Source organism: Heterocephalus glaber, unplaced genomic scaffold (genome assembly GCF_053883595.1).
Source record: "Heterocephalus glaber isolate CG9 unplaced genomic scaffold, H.glaber_assembly_v1.0 deba00000347, whole genome shotgun sequence".
Classification (NCBI taxonomy): domain Eukaryota; kingdom Metazoa; phylum Chordata; class Mammalia; order Rodentia; family Bathyergidae; genus Heterocephalus; species Heterocephalus glaber.
This window is the reverse complement of record NW_028258143.1, coordinates 53,563,899-53,588,434: the sequence shown is the minus strand read 5'-3', so window position 1 is coordinate 53,588,434 and position 24,536 is coordinate 53,563,899. Positions and strand designations below refer to the sequence as shown.

At 34.7% G+C, this 24,536-nt stretch overlaps 1 protein-coding gene across 4 annotated transcripts in view; it reads left to right on the top strand.

Annotated features, from left to right (window-relative positions):
• Ola1 (Obg like ATPase 1) overlaps positions 1 to 24,536 on the top strand; it is a 174,603-nt gene that overhangs the window by 117,017 nt on the left and 33,050 nt on the right. For all 4 annotated transcript variants that reach the window (XM_087200550.1, XM_004857694.4, XM_087200543.1 and 1 more), the window contains 2 exons: positions 18,248 to 18,328; positions 18,634 to 18,731. In XM_087200550.1, coding sequence (XP_087056676.1) covers positions 18,248 to 18,328; positions 18,634 to 18,731 — 179 coding nt within the window. The remainder of the gene's footprint in view (positions 1 to 18,247; positions 18,329 to 18,633; positions 18,732 to 24,536) is intronic.

The window sequence follows — 24,536 nt, the reverse complement described above, 5'->3', positions numbered from 1 at the left end:
GCCTCTTGCCTATTGTAAATCATACTGTTAGGAACAATGTTGTACAAGGATCTGTTACAGTGCCTGCTTTCTTTTAATCTGTACAGCAAACTTATAAACCATTATCCTCATTTTATGGAAAAGTAAACTGAGGCTCAGAAAGATTCATTAACCTCCCCTAATTCTAAGAGGAACAACATTTATATGTGAAACAATGAAAACAGAAAATTGAATGTATGTTGTGGTTATATCATTCATAATGAAGTTATTATCAAAAATAGTCAAGAAAGAAACATGAGTGGTAATAGTGACTTAGGGAGGTGGAATTATGAATACCTACCTCTTAAATATATTTCTACTTTGTTTGTATTACTTGTATAAAATTATGGAATATGAACCTGCAAATTAAAATATTTATTAATTACAACAGCCTATTTTCAAATACATGAACTAGGAATGTAATTAGAGATTATCATAGTTCATTATTTATGTCTACATAGTGCACATATCCTAAATCTAGGAAATAGGTCATAGATTTTTTAAAATGAGAGTGACAAGTTGCTTAATTTGATGTGGTAATACCAATGTGGGTGTCAAATTATGGTAGACTGGGCTACTTCATGGGTGTGGGAGAAATAATTATCATAGTTAATTACAGTAAGCGTCAATGAGAGGTTTTGACAATGATCCTCTTAAGCAGCAGTAGAAGGCTTGAAATAAAGTGTTTCTTTTTTGTTAATCTGGAATGAGAAGAATGATAGCATGGGCGTAATTGACCAGAATTAATGTGATGGTCATCTTAACACTATTTTGCTTTCTTAGTTTATAATTATTATTTTAACCAGTAATTATTTTTCTTTTAAAGTTCTAGGGGAAAAATTGAAATCTTATTTGGTAATATAGTGTAATCTATTATTTGGTAATATAGTAATATATAATATAGAATGTGAACATGTAGATAGAAAGAACTACTAGAGATGAAAATTTTCTGAGTCATTTAATCCCACACATTCTATTGAATTTTTTAATTGGGGTCTTTAGTTCTAAGGACCAGAGATTCAGTTGAGGCTATTTTTAAAAATGGAGGGTTTTTAAAAAAATACAAGGTAATATAGGAAATGGAATTCCAAATATATTCAAGAGCAGGAATTGTAGTGTAGCCAGGTCTTTTCGAGTTGAGTTATAAGTCAGCCAAGACTGCACCTGAGAACTCAGCATGTCTATCTATGCACCTTCTTTTGGGTGCTTTACCATTCATATAACCCAGATGTTCTCTTTTTCTGCTTCAGTAGAATTCTATTTATTTTTATTTCTTTTGCCAGTGGAATTTATCTCTTGCATTAAATATTATTTATGAAAAAATAAAATTTCATAACGTAAGAGGTTAGCAATAGTTAATACACTGTGTATTGTAATATTAGAAGTAGCTGAGTACAAGACAAAGACAAAAAAGGTTCTCTTACAAAGAAAAAGCAGATAGTAGCACAAAATTTTTATTTTAATGAATTAAGAGAAACTAGTATATATTTTTATTCCGGCCTTTTACTTAATAAGTTCTACTTACTTGAAGTAGGCTTATTTATAACTTCATGTAGTTTACTCTGTCCTGTATTCTTTTATTGCATTCTTTCCTTTTTAAGTCTCCAAATGTATTCTCTTAATATTTCCTAATTCATTGTTTCCAAGAGCAAGCATCAAATTGCCTCAGTTAATTCCCATTTGGGCTTAGCCTTTGTAAGAGACCACTTGTAGCATCAAGTTCTGGCTAGGAGACTATCTTAGGTAGGACTGTTCCCTCCTTCAGCAAAGGCTGTGGAACAAGTCACATTCCTTTGGGAAAGGACAGGAAGCCAAGCACCATGTTGGGCAATATATTTAGTATACTGTAAAATGGTGTCAGACTTGGTCATTGTCTAAGTCCTCAATGCTCTCTGTTATTTATCCGAGGACATCAGTTAGGAAGCACAAAGAGCTGTTTTAGACATATAGGATAATACAGGATACATTTTGTTTGGAGCAAGAGTCTCAGTACTGTTAGACTTGAGACCAGACTACTTTAGTATCAACAATTTATATGTATGCTGAGGGGAAAGGAATGAGCTCATGTAAAAACTGATGTTACAGTGTGTATAGCATAAGAACCTTTTTCCCAGATATTCCCACATGTGCCTATGTTCTCTTTTCCCATAGCCAACCAAACATTGATGGAAAAGACTAAAGTGAAGCTATGGACATATTAGTATCAACATGCCTAGCTTTTTTCTGCACATTTGAAATTATTTCAAAGTAAAAACAAGGGAAAAATAAGAAATCTTATGGTTTTGATATATATAAGTTAAAATATATGAGAATACTAGCTTATCAGGTATGAAGGGATAATAGACTAAAGGTGCTATAATGCTCCTATTAAGATAGAAAAGAGGCAAAAGCTCAGAACTACTATATGAACCAACAGTTCACTCCTCGGTCTATACCCAAAAGAATTAGTACTCAAATATATGCACATATATGCTCATGGCAACAATATTTACAATAGCTAGCAGTTAGAACTAGCCTAAATGGCTGGTTGTGGTGGTGCATGCCTGTAATCCCAGCACTCAGGAGGCTGAAGCAGCAGGTTTGTCATGAGTTTGAGGCCAGCCTGAACTACATAGTGAGGCCCTGTCTCAAAAAAACAAAAGAAGTAGCCTAAATTTCAGGAAATGGATGGAAAACACATTGAATATTTCAGCCATAAAAGCAGTGACATACTGATGCTACGATGTCTGTGAACCTTGAATACATTACGTTGTGTTAAAGAAGCTAGACACAAAAGGTCATATATTGTATGACTCCATATGCAGTGTATGGAATGCCTAGAGTAGGTCAATTCACAGAGACAGAGCTATAGATTGGTGGTTGCCAGGGACAGGAGTGGGGTGGATGGGTGAGATGAATGGGAAGAGACTGCATAATGAGTAGAGTTTTATTTTAGAATGATGGAATGCTACAGAACTAGATGGAAGTAGTGATTGCATACCATGGTGATTGTATTCAATGCTTCAGTGCTAAATCACTTTAAAATGTTTACTTTTTACTATGTGAATTGTTAATTTTCATGTTTGCCCTGTATAATGATTACATTCATTGTGGGAAATTGGTACATACATACACATCTCAATTCTTTTTATTTCTCCCATCCTCCCAGTGCCCCCCTATTTTGGGCAGCATCAGATTCATTTGTTTATCTTATAAGTCTTTATAAAGCTACTTATCCTACATACAAACAGCCAAACCAGTAGGCCAGAGAATATATTAAACACATAAGACAGATATTAAATCAAGGTTCACTTTTAGATACATTGTCCATGCTGGATTACAATAACTTTTTTCTCTTTTTCTTTTTCTTTTTCCTACTGTCTGTCTCTTAATTTGCACTTTATTGAGTTTCTTATATAAGAGAAACCACGTCATATTTAAATTTGTGTCTGATTTACTTAACATTATGGTCTCAAGGTACATCCATTTTCCTACAAATGACTCATGTTTATCCTTCTTTATGGTAGAGTAGTACTCCATTGTGTATAAATATAGTACCACATTTTCCTTATCCATTCATCAACAGATAGACTTATGGGCTGCTTCCAGGATTATGAATTGTGCTGCTATAAACATGGGTATCCATGTATCACTGTAACATGTCTTGAACTCTTTTGGGAAGATACCTAGAAGGGGAATAGCTGGGTCAAATGGAATTTCTATTTTAAGTTTTTTGAGGAATTTTCATACTGATTTCCACAGTGGTGGCATCAGTTTACACTCCTACCAAACTCCTCCCACAGCCACCCCCCACCTCCCCAGCAGAGCCTTGCTAGCATTTGTTATTGGTTTTCACATTGTATTATGTCTTTTCAATTTCTCTGTAGGTTTTAATTTTCCTGTCAGATCCTTCCTTGTTCCTGGGGATATCTCTCCCTCTCCCTCTCCCTCCCTCCCTCTCCCTCTCCCTCCCTCCCTCTTCCTCTCCCTCCCTCCCCCTCCCCTTCCTCTCCCCCTCCCCCCTTACCCAAGTTATTTTCCAGTGTTTGGGTTCTGAACCTTGGAGAGGCTGAGTTATTGTTGCCTACCACTCCACTATTTCCCCAGAAGTATTATGTGAATTTCAATTTTTTAAAATTTAAGAAAGTCAAAGATGTCAGATTGAATTTTTAAAGTCCATGTTTGTACTGCTTAGAGTACACATCTTTTTTTCCCCCACGTCTTTTTTTTTATTAGTGTATATCGGTTATTCATATTAATGGATTTCATTTTGGCACATTCATACATGGCACATAACATATTTTAATCATTTTCACTCATCACCACCCACTGTCCCCACCTTAGTTTCACTTTTTGTTTTGGTTTGATTTGAGTTTCAATGTGTATGTTTTGATCATATCTATTTCCCCATTGCCTGCACTTATACTCTCTCCCCCTTCCTCTCATTCCCTTCCTCTTGTAGTCTCCCTTCTACTTTCTTGTCATCCTTTTTAGATTCCACATATTAGAATATGGAATATTTGTTCTGAGTCTGATTTATTTTGCTCAGCATTATGATCTCCTGATCCATCAATTTTCCTACAGATGACAAAATTTTGTTCTACCTTATGGCTGAATCATACTCCACTGTGTACATATATCACGTTTTCCTTCTCTGTTAAACCTGTTGGTGGGCACCTAGGCTGGTTCCATAGCTGAGTATTGTGACTTGTGCCTCAGTAAACATGGGTATGCAGTTATTCCTATATATGCTGGCTTTAATTCCTTTGGGTATATAGCAAGGCATAGCATAGCTAGATAAAATGGTAGCTTTATTTTTCAGTTTTTTGAGAAACTACCATACTGATTTTCATAGTGCCTATGCTAATTTACATTCCCACCAGCAGTGTAGAAGGGCTCCCTCTTCCCATCCCCCACACATTCATGCTAGCATTTATTGTTTTTGTATTCTTCATGATAGCCATTCTGACAGAGGTGAGATGGAATCTCAGTGTAGTTTTGATTTGCATTTCCTTCATGACTAGAGAAGTTGAACCTTTTTTCATATATTTATGGGCCATTTGTACTTGTTTTTTAAGAAGTATTTATTCAGTTTATCTGTCCATTTCTTTTTTTTTCAGATTTCCATTTTTTTTCCTCTTAAATTCTTTTATTGGTACATTTTAGGTATACAGTACATTTACATTCATCATTGAGAACTTGTACCTTTACATGATGTATCTTGGTTCTTATTTTTCCCCATTCCCCTGCCCTCTCTTCAACCCCTCCACCCCTCCCTATTTGCAAAGGCTTTGTTTCCATTTTTTTATTTTCTCATAATTTTTCTTTGCCCTTCTTTCCTTTCCCCTACCCCTCCCACTTCCCCTACCCCTTTGGACCTTTTCTTCCTATTTCACATTATCAATTATTCATTTTAATCCTTACATACACTTTCAGTTTCTCATACCAGAGAAACTATTCCGTATTTACACATATGTGTCCTATTTATTTCACTTAAGAATATGTCCTCAATGTACATCCATTTAGTTGGGATTAGAGGTCCCATTTGACCCAGCTATTCTTCTGCTGGGTATCTTCCCAAAAGAATTAAAAGAATCATACTAAAGCAATATATGCACACCCATGTTTATAGAGGCACAGTTTGTAATAGCTAAAGCTTGGAAACAGCCCAAGTGCCCATCAGCTGGAGACTGGATAAAGAAAATGTGGTTTTTTAATAAAATGGAGTACCACTCAGCCATAAAGAATGAGAAATTAGAGACATTTATAGCTAAATGGATGCACATTGAGGATATATCTGTCCATTTCTTTTTTTTTTTCCTTTTTTTTTTTTGGTACCAGCCATCAAACTCAGGTCTTTGTGCTTGCGAGGCAAGCAACGGAACCACTGAGCTAAATCCCTGGCCCTATCTGTCCATTTCTTAATTGGGCTATTTTCTAACATTGTCTTAAATACAGAACAGTTGAAAATAAAGAATGGAAACATATATGCTATGCAGTCTCTAACCAAAAACCAAACAAAATAACAACAAAAGCAAATGTTGTATACTGATACAGATTTTAAGGAGAAGAAAGGGTCATGTCATAATGCTAAGTGGTCAGGGTCATAGCATAATGTTAAATAGTCAATCTACCAAGAAGAAAAATAAGTTAAAGTTCGTATGTGCCTTATAATAACCTTAAAGTATATAAAGCAAACCTGACAGAACTGAAAGGCAAAACAAAAGCAAATTATAGTCACAATAGAAAAATTTTTATTCTTTTAGTAACTGATAGCATAAGCAGACAATTTTATAGGGATATAGAAGATTTAAACACCTTGATTAAGAAACTTCACCTTGGACTGGGGATTTAGCTCAAAGGTTTCATTGCCTGCTGTGCAAGCCCAAGGACCCGAGTTCGATCCCCGGGACCAAAAAAAAAAAAGAAACTTCACCTAATAGACATATATAGAACACCAAACAGCCCAGAATGAATGCACATTCTTTTTAGTACAAATCAGATGGTTACCAAAATTGACCATATCCTTGACCATAAAGCAAATTAACAATTTTCAAATACTTGAAATCATAAGATGGCTGGACATGGTGGCACACGCCTGTAATCCCAGCACTTGAGAGCCTGAGATAGGATGACTGCCGCGAGTTTGAGGCCAGCCTGGACTACATAGTGAATTCCAGGCCATCCTGAACTGCATATTGAGACTCTGTCCAAAAGAAAGAAACAAACAAAATCATAAAAATGTGCTTGCTACCTTCCCACTATGGAATTAAAATTAACAATCGGTAATAAAAAGATTATTAGAAAATGTCTTAATGTTTGGAAATAAGGCAATATACTTCTAAATGATTTTATTTCAGAGAAGAAATCTCCAGAAATAAAATATTTTAGTTGTATGATAATGAAAATACATCAAAATTTGCTGTATTCTTCTCTCATATATGTATGCACTCAAGTTCTATAAATGTAGTCTTAAATGTATATATCTAAAAATAAAAGTAAAATCAGTGATCTGAAAATATCTATCTGGAGTTAGAAAAAGAGCATTCGAACACAGAGAGAAACGATGGTGATGTGAGCAGATGTTAATAAAGTAGAATAGAAATTAAACAGACTCAAAAAGGCCACAAATGGGTGTGGTGGCGCATTCTCATAATCCTGGCTGTCTGGGAGACGGAGGCAGGAGGTTCCCAAGTTCAAGCCCAGCAGCCTGCACAGCTTACCAACTTAGTGAGACACTTCCTCAAAATATAAAAAAGGCTGAGCATATAGGTCAATGTGAAGGCACTGGATCCAGTCCCTAGTGTATCAGAAAAAAGACCAAAAAAAAAAAAAAACTCCAAAAGCTGGCTCTTTGAAAACACTAATAAAATTGATAAATTCTTAGTGAAGACTGTTGAAGAGAGAAAAAAGAGAAGTACAAAACTGGTATCAGGAATGAAAAAGTACTAATACCAAATCCAATAGATAGATAATAGTAAGTTAATATGAGAATATTATAAACAGTGCATAAAATTATTTTGAAAAAATATATAAAATGAACATATTTTGAAAGGATAAAAATATAAAATGAAGTAAGATGTCTATTCCTGTCTGCTGAAGAAATTGGGCTCATAATTGAAAACTTTATTATAGGGCTGGAGATTTAACTCAGTGGCACCACACCTGCCTCGCATGTGCAAGGTCATGAGTTCAATCCCCGGCACTGGAAAAATGAAATGAAACAAAAAGAACACCTTACTATAAAGAAAACTCCTGATCCATCTAACTACACTATACATTTAAAGTCTCACAAAAACTCTTTTGGACAGTAGAAAGAGGAAAAACTTCCCACTTGTTGTGTTTTGTTTTGTGTTTGCAAGGCTAGGCATCAAACTCAGGACCTTGAGCATGAGCCAGTGCTCTACCATTGAGCTACATCCCCAGCCCCACTATCAGACGTTTTAAGAAAGAAATATGAAAAAGAAAAGTGATAGACAAATCTCTTTTATGAATATAATTGCACATTTCTAGATAAAACATTAGCAGAAAAAAAAAACAAGAAGGGATGGGGATTTAGCTCAGTGGCTTCACCACCTGCCCCACAAGCGCAAGGACCTGAGTTCAATCCCTGGTACCAAAAAAAAAAAAACAGAAAACAAAACCAAACCAAAACAAAACAAAAAAACATTAGCAGACTGAATCTCATAATAAATACTAGTGATATAACATGACTATAATTCTAATAATAAAGTTAAGTTTGACATTCAAAATTTAATAAGTGTAAAAGAATGAAAGGTAAAAAAATCACATGATCGTCTCTATAAAGAATTTAATAATCACTCATGATATTTTAAAAAAGAAAACCTAGGGCTGGGGATTTAGCTCACTGGTTTCGCTGCCTCCTATGCAAGCAGAAGGACCCGAGTTCGATCCCCGGAACCAAAAAAAAAAAACCAGAACCTGTTAACAAACTAGGAGTAGAGGATAATTTACTTAGTCTGAGAAAAAGTATGAACAGAAAAAAACCCCATACAAACAATTATGTTGTCTTTAATGTGAAACAGGAATTTTTCCTCTCACTGGGAAGAAAGCAAGATGCTTACTGTCACTGCTTCTATTCATGCTTTTCCTAGAATTATTAATACTGTAATAAGGCAAGAAAAAGAAATAAGATTGGAAAGGAAGAAATAAAAATTCCGTTATTCACAGACAATCTTCCTGTTTGTGAATAATGAATCTGAGACACAAATCATTAAAATTAGTAAATAAACTCATCTGGGTTGTTGGATACAGACCAGTATAAAAATGATTTGTTTATAATCCACAATATGAAAAGATTTTTAAAAAGGTGCTATTTTTGGTAACATTTTAAAAATGCATAAGGATAAATCTAATAAAAGTTCTATTAGAATTTCTACTCAGGCTGCCTGCAAAAGTATTTCTACTCAGAAACCTATAAAACATTGAGAAAAATTAATGAATAAATAAATGGAGGGTTAAAGTATGGTTTTGGATTGAATGCTATTTTAAAATACTGAGTCTGCAAAATTTTTCTGTAAATTCAGTAGCACCTTGATGTTTGTAGAAATAGACCAAGTGACTCTAAATTTTAATGTGGAAATGCAGAGGTACAAGAACAGGCAAGATAATTTCAAAGAACAGAGTTGGGGGACATTATATATATATATATATATATATATATATATATATATATATATATTAACCATGTGTCATGATTTACAAAGCTTCAGTGATTGAAACAGAGGTCTAGGGATGCAGCTTCATGGTAGCTGCACTTGCCTAGCATGGGCAAGGCCCTGGGCTCAAGCACTACAGAGAGAAAAAAAGCAAGAAACAGAAGTGAAGGATAGACTTTTACCAGTATTCAGACACAAACATACATATACTATTTGAGCTATATGGTAAAAGTGGTACAGCAAAGTAACAGAGAAGGGAATTCTCTTTTCAAGAAATGGTGAGTCAGTGGTTGTCCTTATAAGAAAGAAAATGAATCTTACCCACCTCATACTAAACATAAAATGAAGTTTATATAGAATAAAAAGTGAAGCTCTTTCAGAATAAAAACATACGGAATAAAACATCCAAAACAACTGAATTGGATGAGAAGCAAATCAAGATCAGTGGTTAGGTTCAGCGTTGACCTTATGGGGAAATTTGATTCAGTTCTCATCCAGTTTGGTTTGTGACCAGAAGCGTGGAAAGAATTAATTCTTTTTTTTTTTTTAAGTAATTAATTCTTGGGCCGGGGATTTAGCTCAGTGGTTTCGCTGCCTGCTGCGCAAGTGCAAGGACTTGAGTTCGATCCCCGGTACCAAAAAAACAAAACAAACAAATAATTAATTCTTGAACCAAGGTACCACTACAACATAAGATAATGTAGAATATCTTTACAACCTTGAAATTGACAAGTATTTTTAAAATGGAACACAAAAAAAACAGTAATAAGAGTAAACAGTTTTTAAGTTGGACTGTATTAAAATGAACACTTCTGTTGAATGAAAGTAAGGTAAGCCTTAGAGAACAAAGATATTTGCAGTATATGACAAAGAACTTTTCTGCAGAATATGTAAAGAACTTCAACAAATAAATAAGCAACCCAACAGAAAAATAGAGAAAAGACGTACAGAAAGAGAAAATCCCCTATTACTAATTATGGAAATTCACATCCTGGTGAGATACCATATACTTACCATAATAAGACTGACAATACCAAGTATTGAAAAGAATGTGAAGCAAATGGCTTATTCGTATAGTGCTGATAGAAATGTGAATTAATACATTAGATTTTTGATTTTTTTTTTTTTAAGATAGGGTCTTGCTCTGTAGTTCTGGCTGGCCTTATGCTCACTATGTAACCCAGGCTGGCCTTGAACTCATGACAGTTCACTTGGCTCAGATGTTCAAGTGCTGGGAATACAGGCAGAGGCCACCATGCCCAGTTTCAGTACATCTGATTTTGAAAACTGATTAGCAACATATGCTAACTTTGGATAAGTGTATGACATATGACTGAGTAGTTCTGGTCTTAGATAAACTCAAGAGAAATGCATACATGAATTTACCAATTTGTATATACAAGAATGTGTATAGCAGTTTTAACTTAAAAATATAAACAACCTAAATGTTCATCAGAAATAAAATGGGTAGAGCTGTGGCCTTAGCTCAGTGGTGCCACGCCTGCCTCACAAGCACAAGGTCCTGAGTTTGATCCCCGGTACCACCAAAAATACTAGAAAGTGTGAAATATTCCTACTGTGAACTTATATACAGAGAAAAACATTATTGCTATATGCAACAATATGGATACATTTCACAAACAACATTGACCAAAAGAAGGCAGACACAAAATAATACATATTGTATGTATGATTCTATTTCTATATATTTCAGTAGAAGACTAATTTGTTATGCAAAGAACCCAGGCTAGCCGGTATCTCTGGAGAGGAGTGGATCATTGTGACTACACTTTAACAGTGTTCGATGTTGGTCAGGATTGTAATTTGTTCTGTGATAGTTCATTTGGCTGTACTTTTATGTATGTTTTACTCAGTATGTTGTACTTCAATGTATCTCCTTAATATTAACCTGCAGGCTACTAATTATCTTCTGCTGTATCAATTATGTCTCTCGTTTAGACTTTTATTTTCCTACTCTGATTTTGATTACCTTAAAAATCTTTATTTTATCAATACTCTTGATATCTCATCCATTTTTTTTCTAACTTCCCTGTGTTCCTCCTAAATGGCCTTGTGCTATTTCATAAATGTTGTATCTTTTAACATTCTACCAATGATGAAAAATAATTTACTGAGGTTTTTTTAAAACACAATTTTCAAAGATGTTTTCTTCCTTTGTAACTCTCTTTATTTGGTAGCCATTTTATTAAAATCAGATTTATATCTCCCACCCTTCTTTGAACATGATGAAATCCATTCCACCTTATTTTCAGGAATCATAGGACAGTTGCCTTCTCATTAGTAATGGTCATGTCCTCTATTGAGATCTGTACATCAAGAGTAAATTGCTATCCATTTCTTTCAGCACTTTAGACAGGGACTGAGGGCATTGTTATGTTAAAAATATTCTTCCTACCTGCTTCAGTGAACCTTATAACTGGAAACCCAGAACTGGGCCAGGGATTTAGTTCAGTGGTTTCGCCGCCTGCTGCGCAAGCTCAAGGACCCGAGTTCGATCCCTGGTACCAAAAAAGAAAGAAAAAATGAGGGCTGGGGATTTAGCTCAGTGGTTTCGCCGCCTGCTGCGCAAGCGCAAGGACCTAAGTTCGATCCCCGGTACCAGAAAAAAAGAAACCCAGAATTGCCAACATATATTCCTCTGTAGTTATTGCTAGGATTAACCTATTGTATTAATTAATGTGAGATACCCTTTCCCCCTCATATACACTGGCTGTCACGTAGACCATTACTGACTGCTAGTTGTCTTAGTTCTGTCCTTTGCTGCCTGTCTTTTTCTGGGCATGGTCACTGAAGTGTGTAGAAAGGTGGTAGTCAAGGGTACTCTGGCCTCCATGAACAGCAGCATTCATGTAGTAGAGCAAGGAATGCTTAGTACTTTTAATTCAGACAGAGCCAAAATATCAATTTAGGATATATGGTAGGTAGTCTGTTTTATGAGACAAAGCCTAGTTTGGTGTTTTTCTCAATTTGTTGTATTTAAAGGAGATAATTGGAGAAGTTGGAGGAAATTATATTAGTAGACTTCTAACAAGAATATTTTGAGGGCCAGGGAATAAGCTCAGTGGTTTCGCCGCCTGCTGCGCAAGTGCAAGGACCAGAGTTCGATCCCTGGTACCAAAAAAAAAAAATGAAGAATATTTTGAGCTAGAAGCCTTACTCTGATTGTTTTTGTTGCCCATCTGCATCAGCTCATCTGAGTATCCGCATCAGATACTAGGATGGAGGATTTGACTGGAGAGAAGTGTCAGACCTGGAAGTTATAATTTTTATGGAGTGAGAGTCAATCATCTTGATAAATGGCCAAGTCTATGTATTTAGCCATCAAATCTTAGGATTACAAATGGTAGGCAGAGAATAGATGAATTCTCCTACCCCTTTATGTTTTTCCTATCACAAAAAATGATATTTTTGGGTTAAAAAACTTAAAAACAACATTGTAGTTTTAAAAAAGAAGATAGAAAAGGAAACTCTGGAATCTAACCTTCTAGAGATTCCTATTGATAAAAATTTTGTGTGACTATCTAGTTTCTTTATTTATTATATCTGTTTGTACGTACTATATAGTTTCAAACCCACAAATGGAATCTTCTTATGCATTCTACCATAAGTATTATTACTTACTATTTACTGTGTACCTAGGATGGTGCCAGTTGTTTCATATACATTTTCTCATTTAATCATTGCAGTCACCATATGTTCAATTTGAGTTATTGTCCCAATTTGATAGAAACTTAAAGAGGTTAGATAACTTTCTCACAGTTACACAGCCAAAGTGGTGGAACCAAAATTTGAACTCAATCTGATGCTAAAATCATAGTCTTAACTATATTCCATTGTTCAGAAACTGAATTTTCACTTAGTATATTTTGGAAATTTTCTTATAAAAATGTACATTTAGAAATATTTTCTCTTCATGGATGCAAAGTGTATGTCCCTTAACTTGGTAGTGAATCTCCAATTAATGTCTTTATTTTTTTGGTATCAGGGATTGAACTCGGAACCTTGCTCTTGGCAAGGCAGCCGGGGGAACCACTGAGCTAAATCCCCAGCCCCCTCCAATTAATGTCTTTTTAAATTGTGTCTAATCTATACCTCTCTTCTTGTGCTAGTGTCACAGTATTCTAATTAGTTTTATGGTTTATTTTAATATATAGTAGGATAATTCAGATTTTTTTTCTCTAACCATTTTTTAATCTCAAGCAATTCTTGTAGAATAATGATATATTCAGTTTATAATATTCACCAACATTCCTATGATTTTAACTGGAATTATATTAAATAAGGAAAATTGATACAATTTTTATCATCACACTGTTAATCAGGATAGATAAATTTTGAGTGCAAACTGGCTAAAGAAAGTTTTGGATCGATGTCTCAATCTCTAGTCTGAGAATACATGGGCCTAAAATATTTGTTTACATGGCTATTGTTGAGACATATGAATCATTAACTATGAGTCACTGACTACCATAGTTCTTGGATTTTTGGACCGTGATCCCTTTGAAAAGAATTTAGAAGGTATGTTCTATCTTCCTTCAAAAGTGTGTAAACGTAGACCTTTACACATACTTTCTAGGCATTATGGAACTCCTGAAATGGGTTTATAGATCTTAGGTTAATAATCCTGACAACAGGGCCAGGGATTTAGCTCAGTGGTTCTGTTGCCTGCCTTGCAAGCGCAAGGTCCTGAGTTCAATCCCCAGTACCAAAAAAAAAAAATCCTGACAATAGACTGAAGTCTAGTCATCTAGAAAAGTCTAGTAAGTGACTTACTAGATTATTATGTTATTGTGTGCAAAGAGAAATATAGTACTACTATTTTTGTGATACATGAATTGAAAATCAGGTACGGTAACCATATATGAGCACTTGGGAGGCTGTGGTGGGAGGATCTCTGAGAGTTCAAGGCCAGCCTCAATTGCATAGTGAGACCTTGTCTCAAAAAAACAAAAACAAAAAAACAGTAAATAAAAGAGGGCTAGAGATATAACTCAGTACAAAGGGCCTGGTTTCAATTTCTACTACCTTAAATAAAAAAGATATTGTACCAATATAATAGATAATATTAAATTTCCCTGATAATCAGAATGAGAATAAGGACTTTGAGTAACAACCTTGAAAATGTCTAGGCTAAACAAGGTACAGTTAGAAATGCAGTAAGGAACACAGATAGATCAGGGAATTAATTACAACATGAACTTTTAATTCACTTAGACGTGAATTTGCAACTCAGCTATTTACCAGCTGTGGAGATTTAGGCAATTTGCACATACTCTGAGGTATTACAGTTGTTATTTATAGTGATAATAAGAGCTGGGCATGGTGGCACATGCCTGTAATCCCAGCACTCAGGAGGCTGAGACAGGAGGATCACCTTGAGTTCAAGGCCAGCCTGAATGATACAGAGTGGGACCTTGACTCAAAAAACAAAACAACTACAAAAAGAATGACAATAATGGGAAATAGAGCATTTCTAAAATTAAATGCTGTAAGAATCATCAAAGCAGAAGAGCAAGATATTCAAAGTGAGTTTGGATTAAGTTTCCTTGAAGTTAAAAGGTAGTTGTTCAACATAAAACTAATTCTTGTACAGTGTAAAGATTAGAATCCTAATTTGAGACTTCACCAAGAAAACCAATATTGTTAGAAACTCAGAAATTTTTAAAAAATGACTAGAGAACAATTATATGGATTGGAGATGTACATGTGCTTTAAAGCAGCGTTCAAGAGAATATTGCCAAACTTTGTAGATCATTGATATTTAATCTTGCAACAATAGTAACAGTGGCAACTACTCAGTTTTTAAGAACGCCCATGCTAAGAACTGTACTACTTTGTATGCATTATCTCTTGAGCTACAACATCCTGCAAGCAAGTACATATCATCAGCTGTATTTTATCAGTGCAGTAGATAGACCTGGGATTTTTTTCCCCAGATTTAAGCATTATCCCATTATCTCTTGGATTAATGTACTCATATAACTACAGTCTAACCCAGAAGTTAAAAAGACCAGGAATTTTTGCTGTATATCTCCATAATACATATAAAGAGTTTATTTTCAAGCCAGGCACGCTTGAAATCCAGAATGCTCCTAAGCATTCTAGGAGGCTGAGGCACTAGGATATTCAAATTCAAGCCCAGCCTGGGCAATTTAGTGACTTAGTGAGATCTTGTCTCAAAATTTAAAAAAAAAAAAAAAAAGCGGAGGGGGAAGGCAGAGATATGACTCAATGTAGAGGCCCTGAGTTCAATACCACCACCAGGGGAAAAAAAATTTTTTTTTCAGAGGAGAGAAGGAAATTGCTAAAGTTATCAGAACAGTCCAGTTTGGTGTTAAAGAAACATGAAATCCCAAAGTAACTTAAGTTTAATTAACTGTAACCTTTTACTCTAACCATCAAGATTAATATATGTACTTATACATTTGAGGCAGGAGGGAGAAAATTCAGTTAGCTGAGTAAGCATTAAATCCAAATAAGCGTAAATGTTTTCTGCCATCTGTTTACACATTTTTTTAAGATGAGTATAATCTTTTAATTTTTTGGTAAAATTAAGATTTTTACATTATATAAGAAACTGAAACTATACTACATACCAACCAGTTGCATAAGATAATCTTGTCTGATTGCTGTCTACTTCTGGTTCATCATAAATAAAACTAACAACTTTTAGTAAATCTAAGGTGTCCTTTTTTGGCTGTTAAACCTTTTGTGGGGATAATTAAGAGAGCACTGTGTATAAAATATTTTACTTCCTACTGTTCAAAGCTAGGTAATTGTAAATTTTTCTACAAAGATTTAAATGTGCTTTAAGGAATATATTGTTTGAGAATACATTGTTTAATTCTCTTTAATTAAAAATGAGTTCCTAGGGCCAGGGATTTAGCTCAGTGGTTTCGCTGCCTGCTGCGCAAGTGCAAAGACCCGAGTTCAATCCCTGGTACCAAAAAAAAAAAAAACAAAAAAAAATGAGTTCCTAATGTGTAGTATGCTGATATGGGGGGAGGGGCTAATGCCAAAATGCTTCTATGATAAGATTTCTACCTGGAAAAGTAGTCTAGTTAATTTTAAATGAAAGAGAAATACTGAAATTCCTTCACTAGTGATCAGCATTTATTGAGGCCTTTCAGTTTTGTAAAATTGTTTACAGTTACAAAAGTATTTTATACTTTTTAAATGATTAAAATTTAATTCCCTTCCTTATTTTTGGGTTGGCTTTCTTTTGTCTATTTTCTTTTCTTTAATTGAAAAAAGAAACTGGTGGTACCAAATATAAGATGGTACCACTGTTTTCTCCTTCTTTTGTATAATCTTGTTGCGTGTCTCTACATAAGCTGTTCTGGCCACTCATCATAGTAACCAGCTGGGCCATTTCACCTGCTGGAGCCATTAAAGAGGACTCTCTCCCCCTAGATTAATCCCCTCCGACATTAGTTTTTTGCACTGACAACTGGAGCAGGCATTCAGAATTTGCAGGTGGCCAGTGTGACGCACATAATTGCCTACAATTTTAGGCAATGAATAAAAATGGTCTACATTACTTGTCAAAGGTTGTATATGCAGTGCCAAGTGAGATCTATGGGAAGCCTTTTAGGGTTTAAAGAACAGTTAATAGCAAGGCTGCACAGGGCTTTTTTAATCATAATGCATTTGTAATATAGCACTTTGATCTTCTCCTTGTAGGAAATGGTGTTACATTAGCCACTTTTAAACATTTATGAGTGAAATTCAGTTATAGAAGAGTAAAAGTGATTATTCTTAAGCAGAACATGTTAGATTTCATTAAAAGTTTTTGGCTTGCCCCTTCCTTGTTAAAATCTGTGGGAAGTCATTTTCCTGGAGGGTTTCAAATCAGGATCTAAAGATATAGGGCTTTTTCCTTATTTTTTTCTGTTGGTAACAGTAAGATCTGGAAAGAAAGTATACTGAATATTGAGATAATTTATACAAGTAGACATTTGTAGGAGAATAGCTAATTATGGCATTGTAAAACACATTGATGAAAATCCAAGAAATCTATTAATAATAATTTTATATTAAAATAAAATTTGAGAAATCCATATTTAAAGGATATCTGTAAATTATCTTTCACCCCCACCCCCAAAAACCAACAACAACAAAAAGCCCCAGATGACTCTCAAATGTGCTTCTTCTGGGAGAGCTAAGTTTGACCTTTAGACCTGAGAGCCTTTTATTAACACCTGCCTGTAAGGAGAACCTTGCCACACGCAGCTTTTAGATTCAGAACCACAAAACTGATGAGGAAAGGCTTGAAGGGTTCAGTTTGTGTCACTTGCTGTTTGCCGTTTCCATTTCACAGATGATTAATCTTTCTGTGAAGAAAGGCCAGAGAAACAAAGCACATTGGGCTCTTCCTGCAGTTACTCCTTCTGAATGCACACTGGCTGGCTAACTAAAAGGCCTTTAGATTTCCAGCAGAGAGAGATGTTCTGAAAGTGAATGCAGCTGGTTGGAGGTCACCAGTGCAGGGCTCTTGCCATTGTGTAATGGAGGCTTTGGCAGGTTGGGTGGGGGAGCTGCAGGAGAAATGGGCAGGGAGAAGGTGTTGGCAAAAAATTAATTCAGAAGAAAAAGGGCTTTGGTCAGTTGCTTTAATATTTGGAGGGTAGATCATCAATAATAGACTCAATTTTGTCTATTTTGTTTGTTTTTCTTTTTAAGGAAAAAATATAATTTAGTCTGTCTCCAGTATACTTTCTCCCATTTCCTAATAGCATGTTTATCTTGCATGTGGCATCATTAGGTGATGTTGAAATATTAACTCTTATATTTGTCTTTGATGTGATTAAATTGTCTTGAAATCTTTCAGACTGTTACTGCTTTTGCTAATAACTTCATTTATTAAAATTTTAATGCTTCAACATTGTTTCATTGGTATTTTTAATGAGATACTGAAAATTATTATTTGTATGGCTTAGTTCCCCATTAAAAATTATATTTATATTGAGAATTTGAAAACCTCTAATATTTACCATCTAAATGCTTAATATTCATCTTTAATTTACTTTTCATTTTTTCAATCATGAAAGGACATTATGTGCAAAGTCAAATCCTGGGTTATAGATCAAAAGAAACCTGTTCGCTTCTATCATGATTGGAATGATAAAGAGGTAAGCTATAAATACCATGCTATTACTGCTTTGCTTTGACTTCTTAGAGAACAAATTAGAGTTGTCATCATTTTATGCTTATCAATATATGTACTTTTATTTCTGCCAGTAGGTGCTTATTCCCAGGCTTGTTAATTTTTTTCTTTCATCCTTTAGTCTTGATATTTCATAACAGCTAATCTTTTGGAAACAAGAATTATAAAAGTGAAAGTACCTAGTTATTTTAAAGAAAATGTGCTTTCAGATTATTCACTGATTTATTTATTCAACTTTTAAAAGGAATTGTTTCTCTGTCTCCTACTTAGATTGAAGTGTTGAATAAGCACTTATTTTTGACTTCGAAACCAATGGTCTACTTGGTTAATCTTTCTGAAAAAGATTATATTAGAAAGAAAAACAAGTGGTAAGTTTTTTCTCTTCATGTATACCCAGATACATGTTTGTACACACACAAACACACGTATATATGTACTTATTGATTTTAATACATTTTCCTTATGAAAAATTTAAAATGGATGAGAAAGCTTTGTCTGATGTAACATTGAGAAACTAGTTTCCTAATTGATTTACATTGAGAGAACTTTTTACAGTAAGTTAAATTAAGCAGTTTTGAATCATATTTACTTATCAGGTATGTTTATTAGGCATTTTTATTTCTGTTGTTAAATGAGAATAAATGTATTTGGAGCAATAACACTCTAATGGAGGAACTTCTGTGTGTTGACATTTTAAGTGACTTTAAAATATCCACTTGGGTTTTAAGCTGGACATAAATTTTTAAATCCAGATAGAATGATGAAACAAAAAGAAAAAAGTTGGAGGGAATACCTGTTTCAAATACTTTAAAATGTACCAAGGTAAAAACTATGGTATATTTGTCATTTTTGACATGGAATCTAAATGTACAAGATTTATTTTTTTCTTCCTTAAAAATTCCCCCAAATGATATATACATGAGGGCATGAACACATTTGGCATAGTGCGTGTTTTGACTTGCCTCACTGGCCCCTCAGCATTTTTTACTATTGAGTCATAGAAGCAATCAAAACTTCCCAAAGCAAAATATCTGAATTCTCCTAAAATATATTGTGGGTTTCTCCCTGTACTTCATTAACTACTTAGATGCACATGGTTTCAATTTTCCATTAAAAATTCTCATTTCCATATGATATCAAAGAGTGAGAAGGCTTTAAACTGAAAAATAAACATTCATAGACTAGAAGCCAAAACAATAATTAATGTCAGATGGTTAACTCCAATAAATCATTAGAATAAATTCTGTGAAATTACTGCAACTAAAAATGCCCTGTTGATATTACTATAAGACATTTTGTGTTCCTGATAGGAAGCTGAATTTAACCTCTTTATTGGTAGTGTTCTAGAAGGCATAAATTTAACACAAAAATGTAGTTCAGACTGGCCAGTGTCCTGCAGCAAGTAATTAACTTTAAAATAATCAGCTCTGTCTTGTTTCAAAATCTTATAAATTTGATGATTAATGTGTTAAAAACTGTTACCTTTAGGAAGGAATTTTTAAATTTATTATTTGACCTCAGTTAATAAATCTTCTCCTGGTAGTACAAATAGTAAGGTTTCCTGAGGCTGGGTGAAACAATACAGACATCAAAGTTTTACATGAAAAGGGATGAGTCAGTTTCCTTGCCCAAAGGGGATTCTCACACCTGTATTTGGATGATTACAGGTAGAACTCCCTGGCTCTAATTGTATAGTAAATACCATTTCCCAGACCCTAATGGTAGACAGACTGCTTAGGAGACGCCAGTCTGTGATTTAGCTGTCGCCAGACATCCCATGTTTTTTGTGAGACCAGTTGTGATGATGATATGGTTGTAGCCAATTGAAACTAAGCTCTTGTCTAAGTAACAAATTTTAATTTATGACATTGTAGAGGTATGAATGATCCCATTTACAAAACCAAGTTTTAGTAGGTTTTATGTATAACTAATGATCTGGTTTGAGGTTGGGTTAAGTGTGTTGGAGGGGACGGAATCCAGATCTTATGGAAGTTAGTGTAATTGTAGCTGAAAGATCAAAGACTGGGTAACTGAGTGATGTTCCAGAAGAGAATTTACCACATAGCCATTTTCTGTACAGTTTCTGCCGCCTGCTGTTCCTATTTTCCCTCAAGCTAGCCATTGACTACCCCCTGTGCATCCCTGCTCGTAAAAAATGATTGAGGAAGTATTTGTCATGTATTTATGAGTGGGAAACACTGTGTGATAGGGAATGGCATCTACTGGAGCCAGAAAGATTGCCATTTTCCTTTCATTCAGCTACTCTGCTACAGCTTTAAATCCTCTGTTTATGCAACATAGTCTTTGTATTACAGTGCAGAATAAATTTTTATTATGAAGGATATAAACGCTGGGTTTTTATTATAACACTGCAAGCAGATATAAATAGTTAAAATTCATTTTAACCCTAAATCCCTTTAATTGTGTTGGCATCTTGGTTTTTTGGTTATGTTTATGTCTGAGCTCCATTTGCTTTAGTTTCTCTTCTAGCAAAAGACAAGTTTTCATTTGTTTAAGGTAAACATGTAATGTTATTATAGCAAATTAAGACTGATTCAGGAAGCAGTAATAAATATGTTCATGAGTCTTTTGGATCTAAGAAACTATTTGAAATGGTTAGGAAAGAAGTAGAGAGGTTTGTGACTTTGGCCACAGAGGAAGACCAAAATTATCTTTATTTAAGCAGGTCACCATTTCAAAAGTAATGAACGTTTTAGTTATTAAAGTTCACTTTAACTTTAAATGATTACATGTTATGTTTCAATTTTAGAAAAAAGGAAGCATTTTTTAAAGATAACTGTTGTGTTACTGAATGGGTGTGTTGACCTTTTGAAAGCTGTAAAAATTGGACTGGGTCCAAGCATCTACTCATTCGTTTTAACATGTTTGAATTCACTGTTTTGTTGATTTATGATGAAGACCTGGCCCCTGACAAGAAGCTGATGTGGCAGCTGAGTTGGTTGTAGTTGTGTTACAATTAGATGACAGTAATCCAGATGTTGTAAGAGAATCCACAGAAACCATTTTTTCAAAGTAGTACAAACTTCTTTTTCTTGAATGAATAAAACTGTGAGCAAGTTTTTGGTAGGTCTAATGATTTGTGAACCTTCGTGTTTTCATTTTCTAAACATAAACAGTTGTTACATAGATCCAAGATGATACTGTGTGCAGCATTAATTTTCATTTGAGGTTGCCAGCTGAGTCATGGTGTCAGGCAGGTATAGGACATTCAAACTGTCAAACCATTACTTAATTAGAGGTTTGAATTTCAATCTTTGCATCTTTGCTGCTCTGTTAGTACATAGTATATGCCGTCCAATTATGAAATCAGTAGGACAAACTAATTTTAATATTTTTTATACTTGAAAGCTACCAGTTACATTTTTTTGTTCTCTTGTCCTCACCTTTCCTAAAACTGTTTATAAAGGATAGTTATGTTTTATTATTCATTTATGTATACTACATATCCATGTTCTCCTGGAAAATATAACTAAAATTTAAGACATTCAGATTTCCTCAGTGTGTTTACATGTGCATATATATGCATGTGTGTATACTATATACATTCATTTGTGTATTCCCTGGTGGGCTTCTAGTCACTTACTGTTACATTTTCATTAATATTACATGAGTCAGTCATTCTAAGTGATAAAATTGATTTAAGATAGGTAGAAAAATATTTGCAAAGTCTTTTAAGTGTTTGTTTAGTCAAGGGCAGTGTGTCAAGTTCACTAAATGAATTTTAAATACAGAAAGGTTTTAGCCAGGCACAGTAGCGCACAACTGTGATCCTAGCTCTGTGGGAGGCTGAGGCAGGAGGATTGCTGGTTAAAGCCCAGTCTTGGCAGTTTGGCAGTACAACAAGACTTTGTCTCAAAATAAAAATTTAAAAAGCAGTGGAGGCAGTGCTAGAGATAGATAAGAGCTCAGTGTAAAGGACCTAGGTTTGATCCCCATTGCTATTTTTTTAAAGTTTTATTATTAGTTCTCATTATACTATGATTTAGTCATCTGCCCCCATCTTTCCGCTTTTGCCACTTTTCTACATAATTTGTATATAACAACTAAAAATAATTTGAGGATACATTATATGCCTTGTTAGGGTGAAAATTATGGTATAGATCTAATGTTTTACTTTCTTGAATTTTTTTCAAATATACTTCAAATTTGGTTATATTTTTAAAATGTAGAATATTTATGAATTTCTGTTTGGTTTCATTAAATGGTCTTTGGTTACTCTGAGCAATTTCATATCCTTATCAAGAAATATTAGTTTACTAGTGCACTTCTGATTTCATATTATGAAAAAGATAAATACAGAAGGAAGCATATGCTATTGACCCGAATATGTGTGTTGTGCATGTATGTGTGCATGTATGCGTGTGCATGTGTGTGCATGTGAGTGTGTGTGTAACTTTCACTGGCCTGTTTGCATTTTGCCCAGTACTATTTATAGTCCATGATTTCTATTTGCAAGATAGTTTATTCAGTTTAAGAAAGTAGTACATTTGGGAACATAAGTTAAAATCTTCAGGGCCGAGGATTTAGCTCAGTGGTTCTGCCTCCTGCCTCGCAAGCGCAAGGTCCCGAGTTCAATCCCCAGTACCAAAAAAAAGAAAAAAGAATGAGAGTTTTGACTACCAGTTGGTGGAAGTGGAAGAGAATTTTGAAGCTTAACTTGGAGACTGTTGAAAATAGGAGAGACAGAGCAGGATCTTGAATGGAGTCTTATGGCAGTGTGCAGGATCTGGAGAGCGGATTTGCCCAGAAGGATGTGGAAAAGGAAAGGAGAGGGGGCTAATTTGGGCAGTTTCAGTGTTTTGCCTAATATATTCTGCTTGTGCAGGGTGGAGAGAGTATTATTTTCTCTGGTTCTGCCGTTCCCTAATCACAAGACCTACCTGTGAAGTTAATGTTGTCATTCACCTACTTGATGAGCTAGACTTTTTGAAGGCTAGACTGAAATGCTGGGTACTTTAAATAACATTGTTTCTGTAAGGAAAATTAAGAAATTGAACATGTGTTCTGTTTGTATATTGGGAAGTAGACATCAGGAAGTTTGGTTTATTAAGAATAGTATGCCTTTGAAATTTAAAATACTAGCACAGTGTTCTTTGTTTTCTACTCACTAGTCCTTTGACTTTGGGCAAATTACTTAGCCTTTTATATAGAAAGCAGTTCATTAGTAGAGAGTCTAAGGAAAGCTCAGGCCAGGGAGAGGGCATGGAAGTGCAAAGGCTCTGAGGTACCTGGGAGGAGTAAAACGGAAAAAAATATAGGTAAAGAAGGGAGATGGGTCCCTGCATGTAGAAGTTAATAGGCCATGATGAGGCCTTGGACTTTATTATGTGTGTTATGAAGCATCAAAAGGAATAAAATGTGAAGACAGCCACTTGAAAAGATTTATATCTCGGGCCGGGGATTTAGCTCAGTGGTTTCGCAGCCTGCTGTGCAAGCGCAAGGACCCAAGTTCGATCCCCGGTACCAAAAAAAAAAAAAATTTATATCTCATTTAAATACCATGCATTTAAAGAGATTTTAAACATGTCCTAATGTGTTCTCTAATTTTGAGTTTGTCTCCACTTAATGTCATTTATTTAGTTTTTCCTATACCAAAAAACATGCATAGTGTACCATCATTTATTTTTTTTAAGTTTATTTTTATTTATTTTTTTGGTACCAGGAATTGAACTCAGGGCCTCACACTTGCCAGGCAGGCACCATGCTTGCTGAGCTACATCCCCAGCCCATACCATCATTTATTATTGATTTCCTGCTATATCTCGGGCATTCTGAGCTTAGAAATTGCTGAGATGTTAATATAAGAATACTTAATATGAATTTAAGTTTCACAATACTATATTTATGAAACAGATTAATATTGTGCCCATTTTACAGATAGGAAGGTTGGAAAGATTACAAAACATGCCTAAGTTTTTGTAGTAGGTAAGTGATAAAACTAGATCCATTTGAAAGTTCATGCTTGTTCCACACATGATGACAGTTAATCAAATAAGAGTACAATTTGTGAATGTCCAGAAATTTGTATGCATTTCCTAGAATAAGTTTTTGCTATCAAACTGAGGACCTTGCACTTGTGAGGCAGCCGCCGGAACCACTGAGCTAAATCCCTGGTCCAACAGCGTTATGTTTTAGCACACACTTTAGCATCC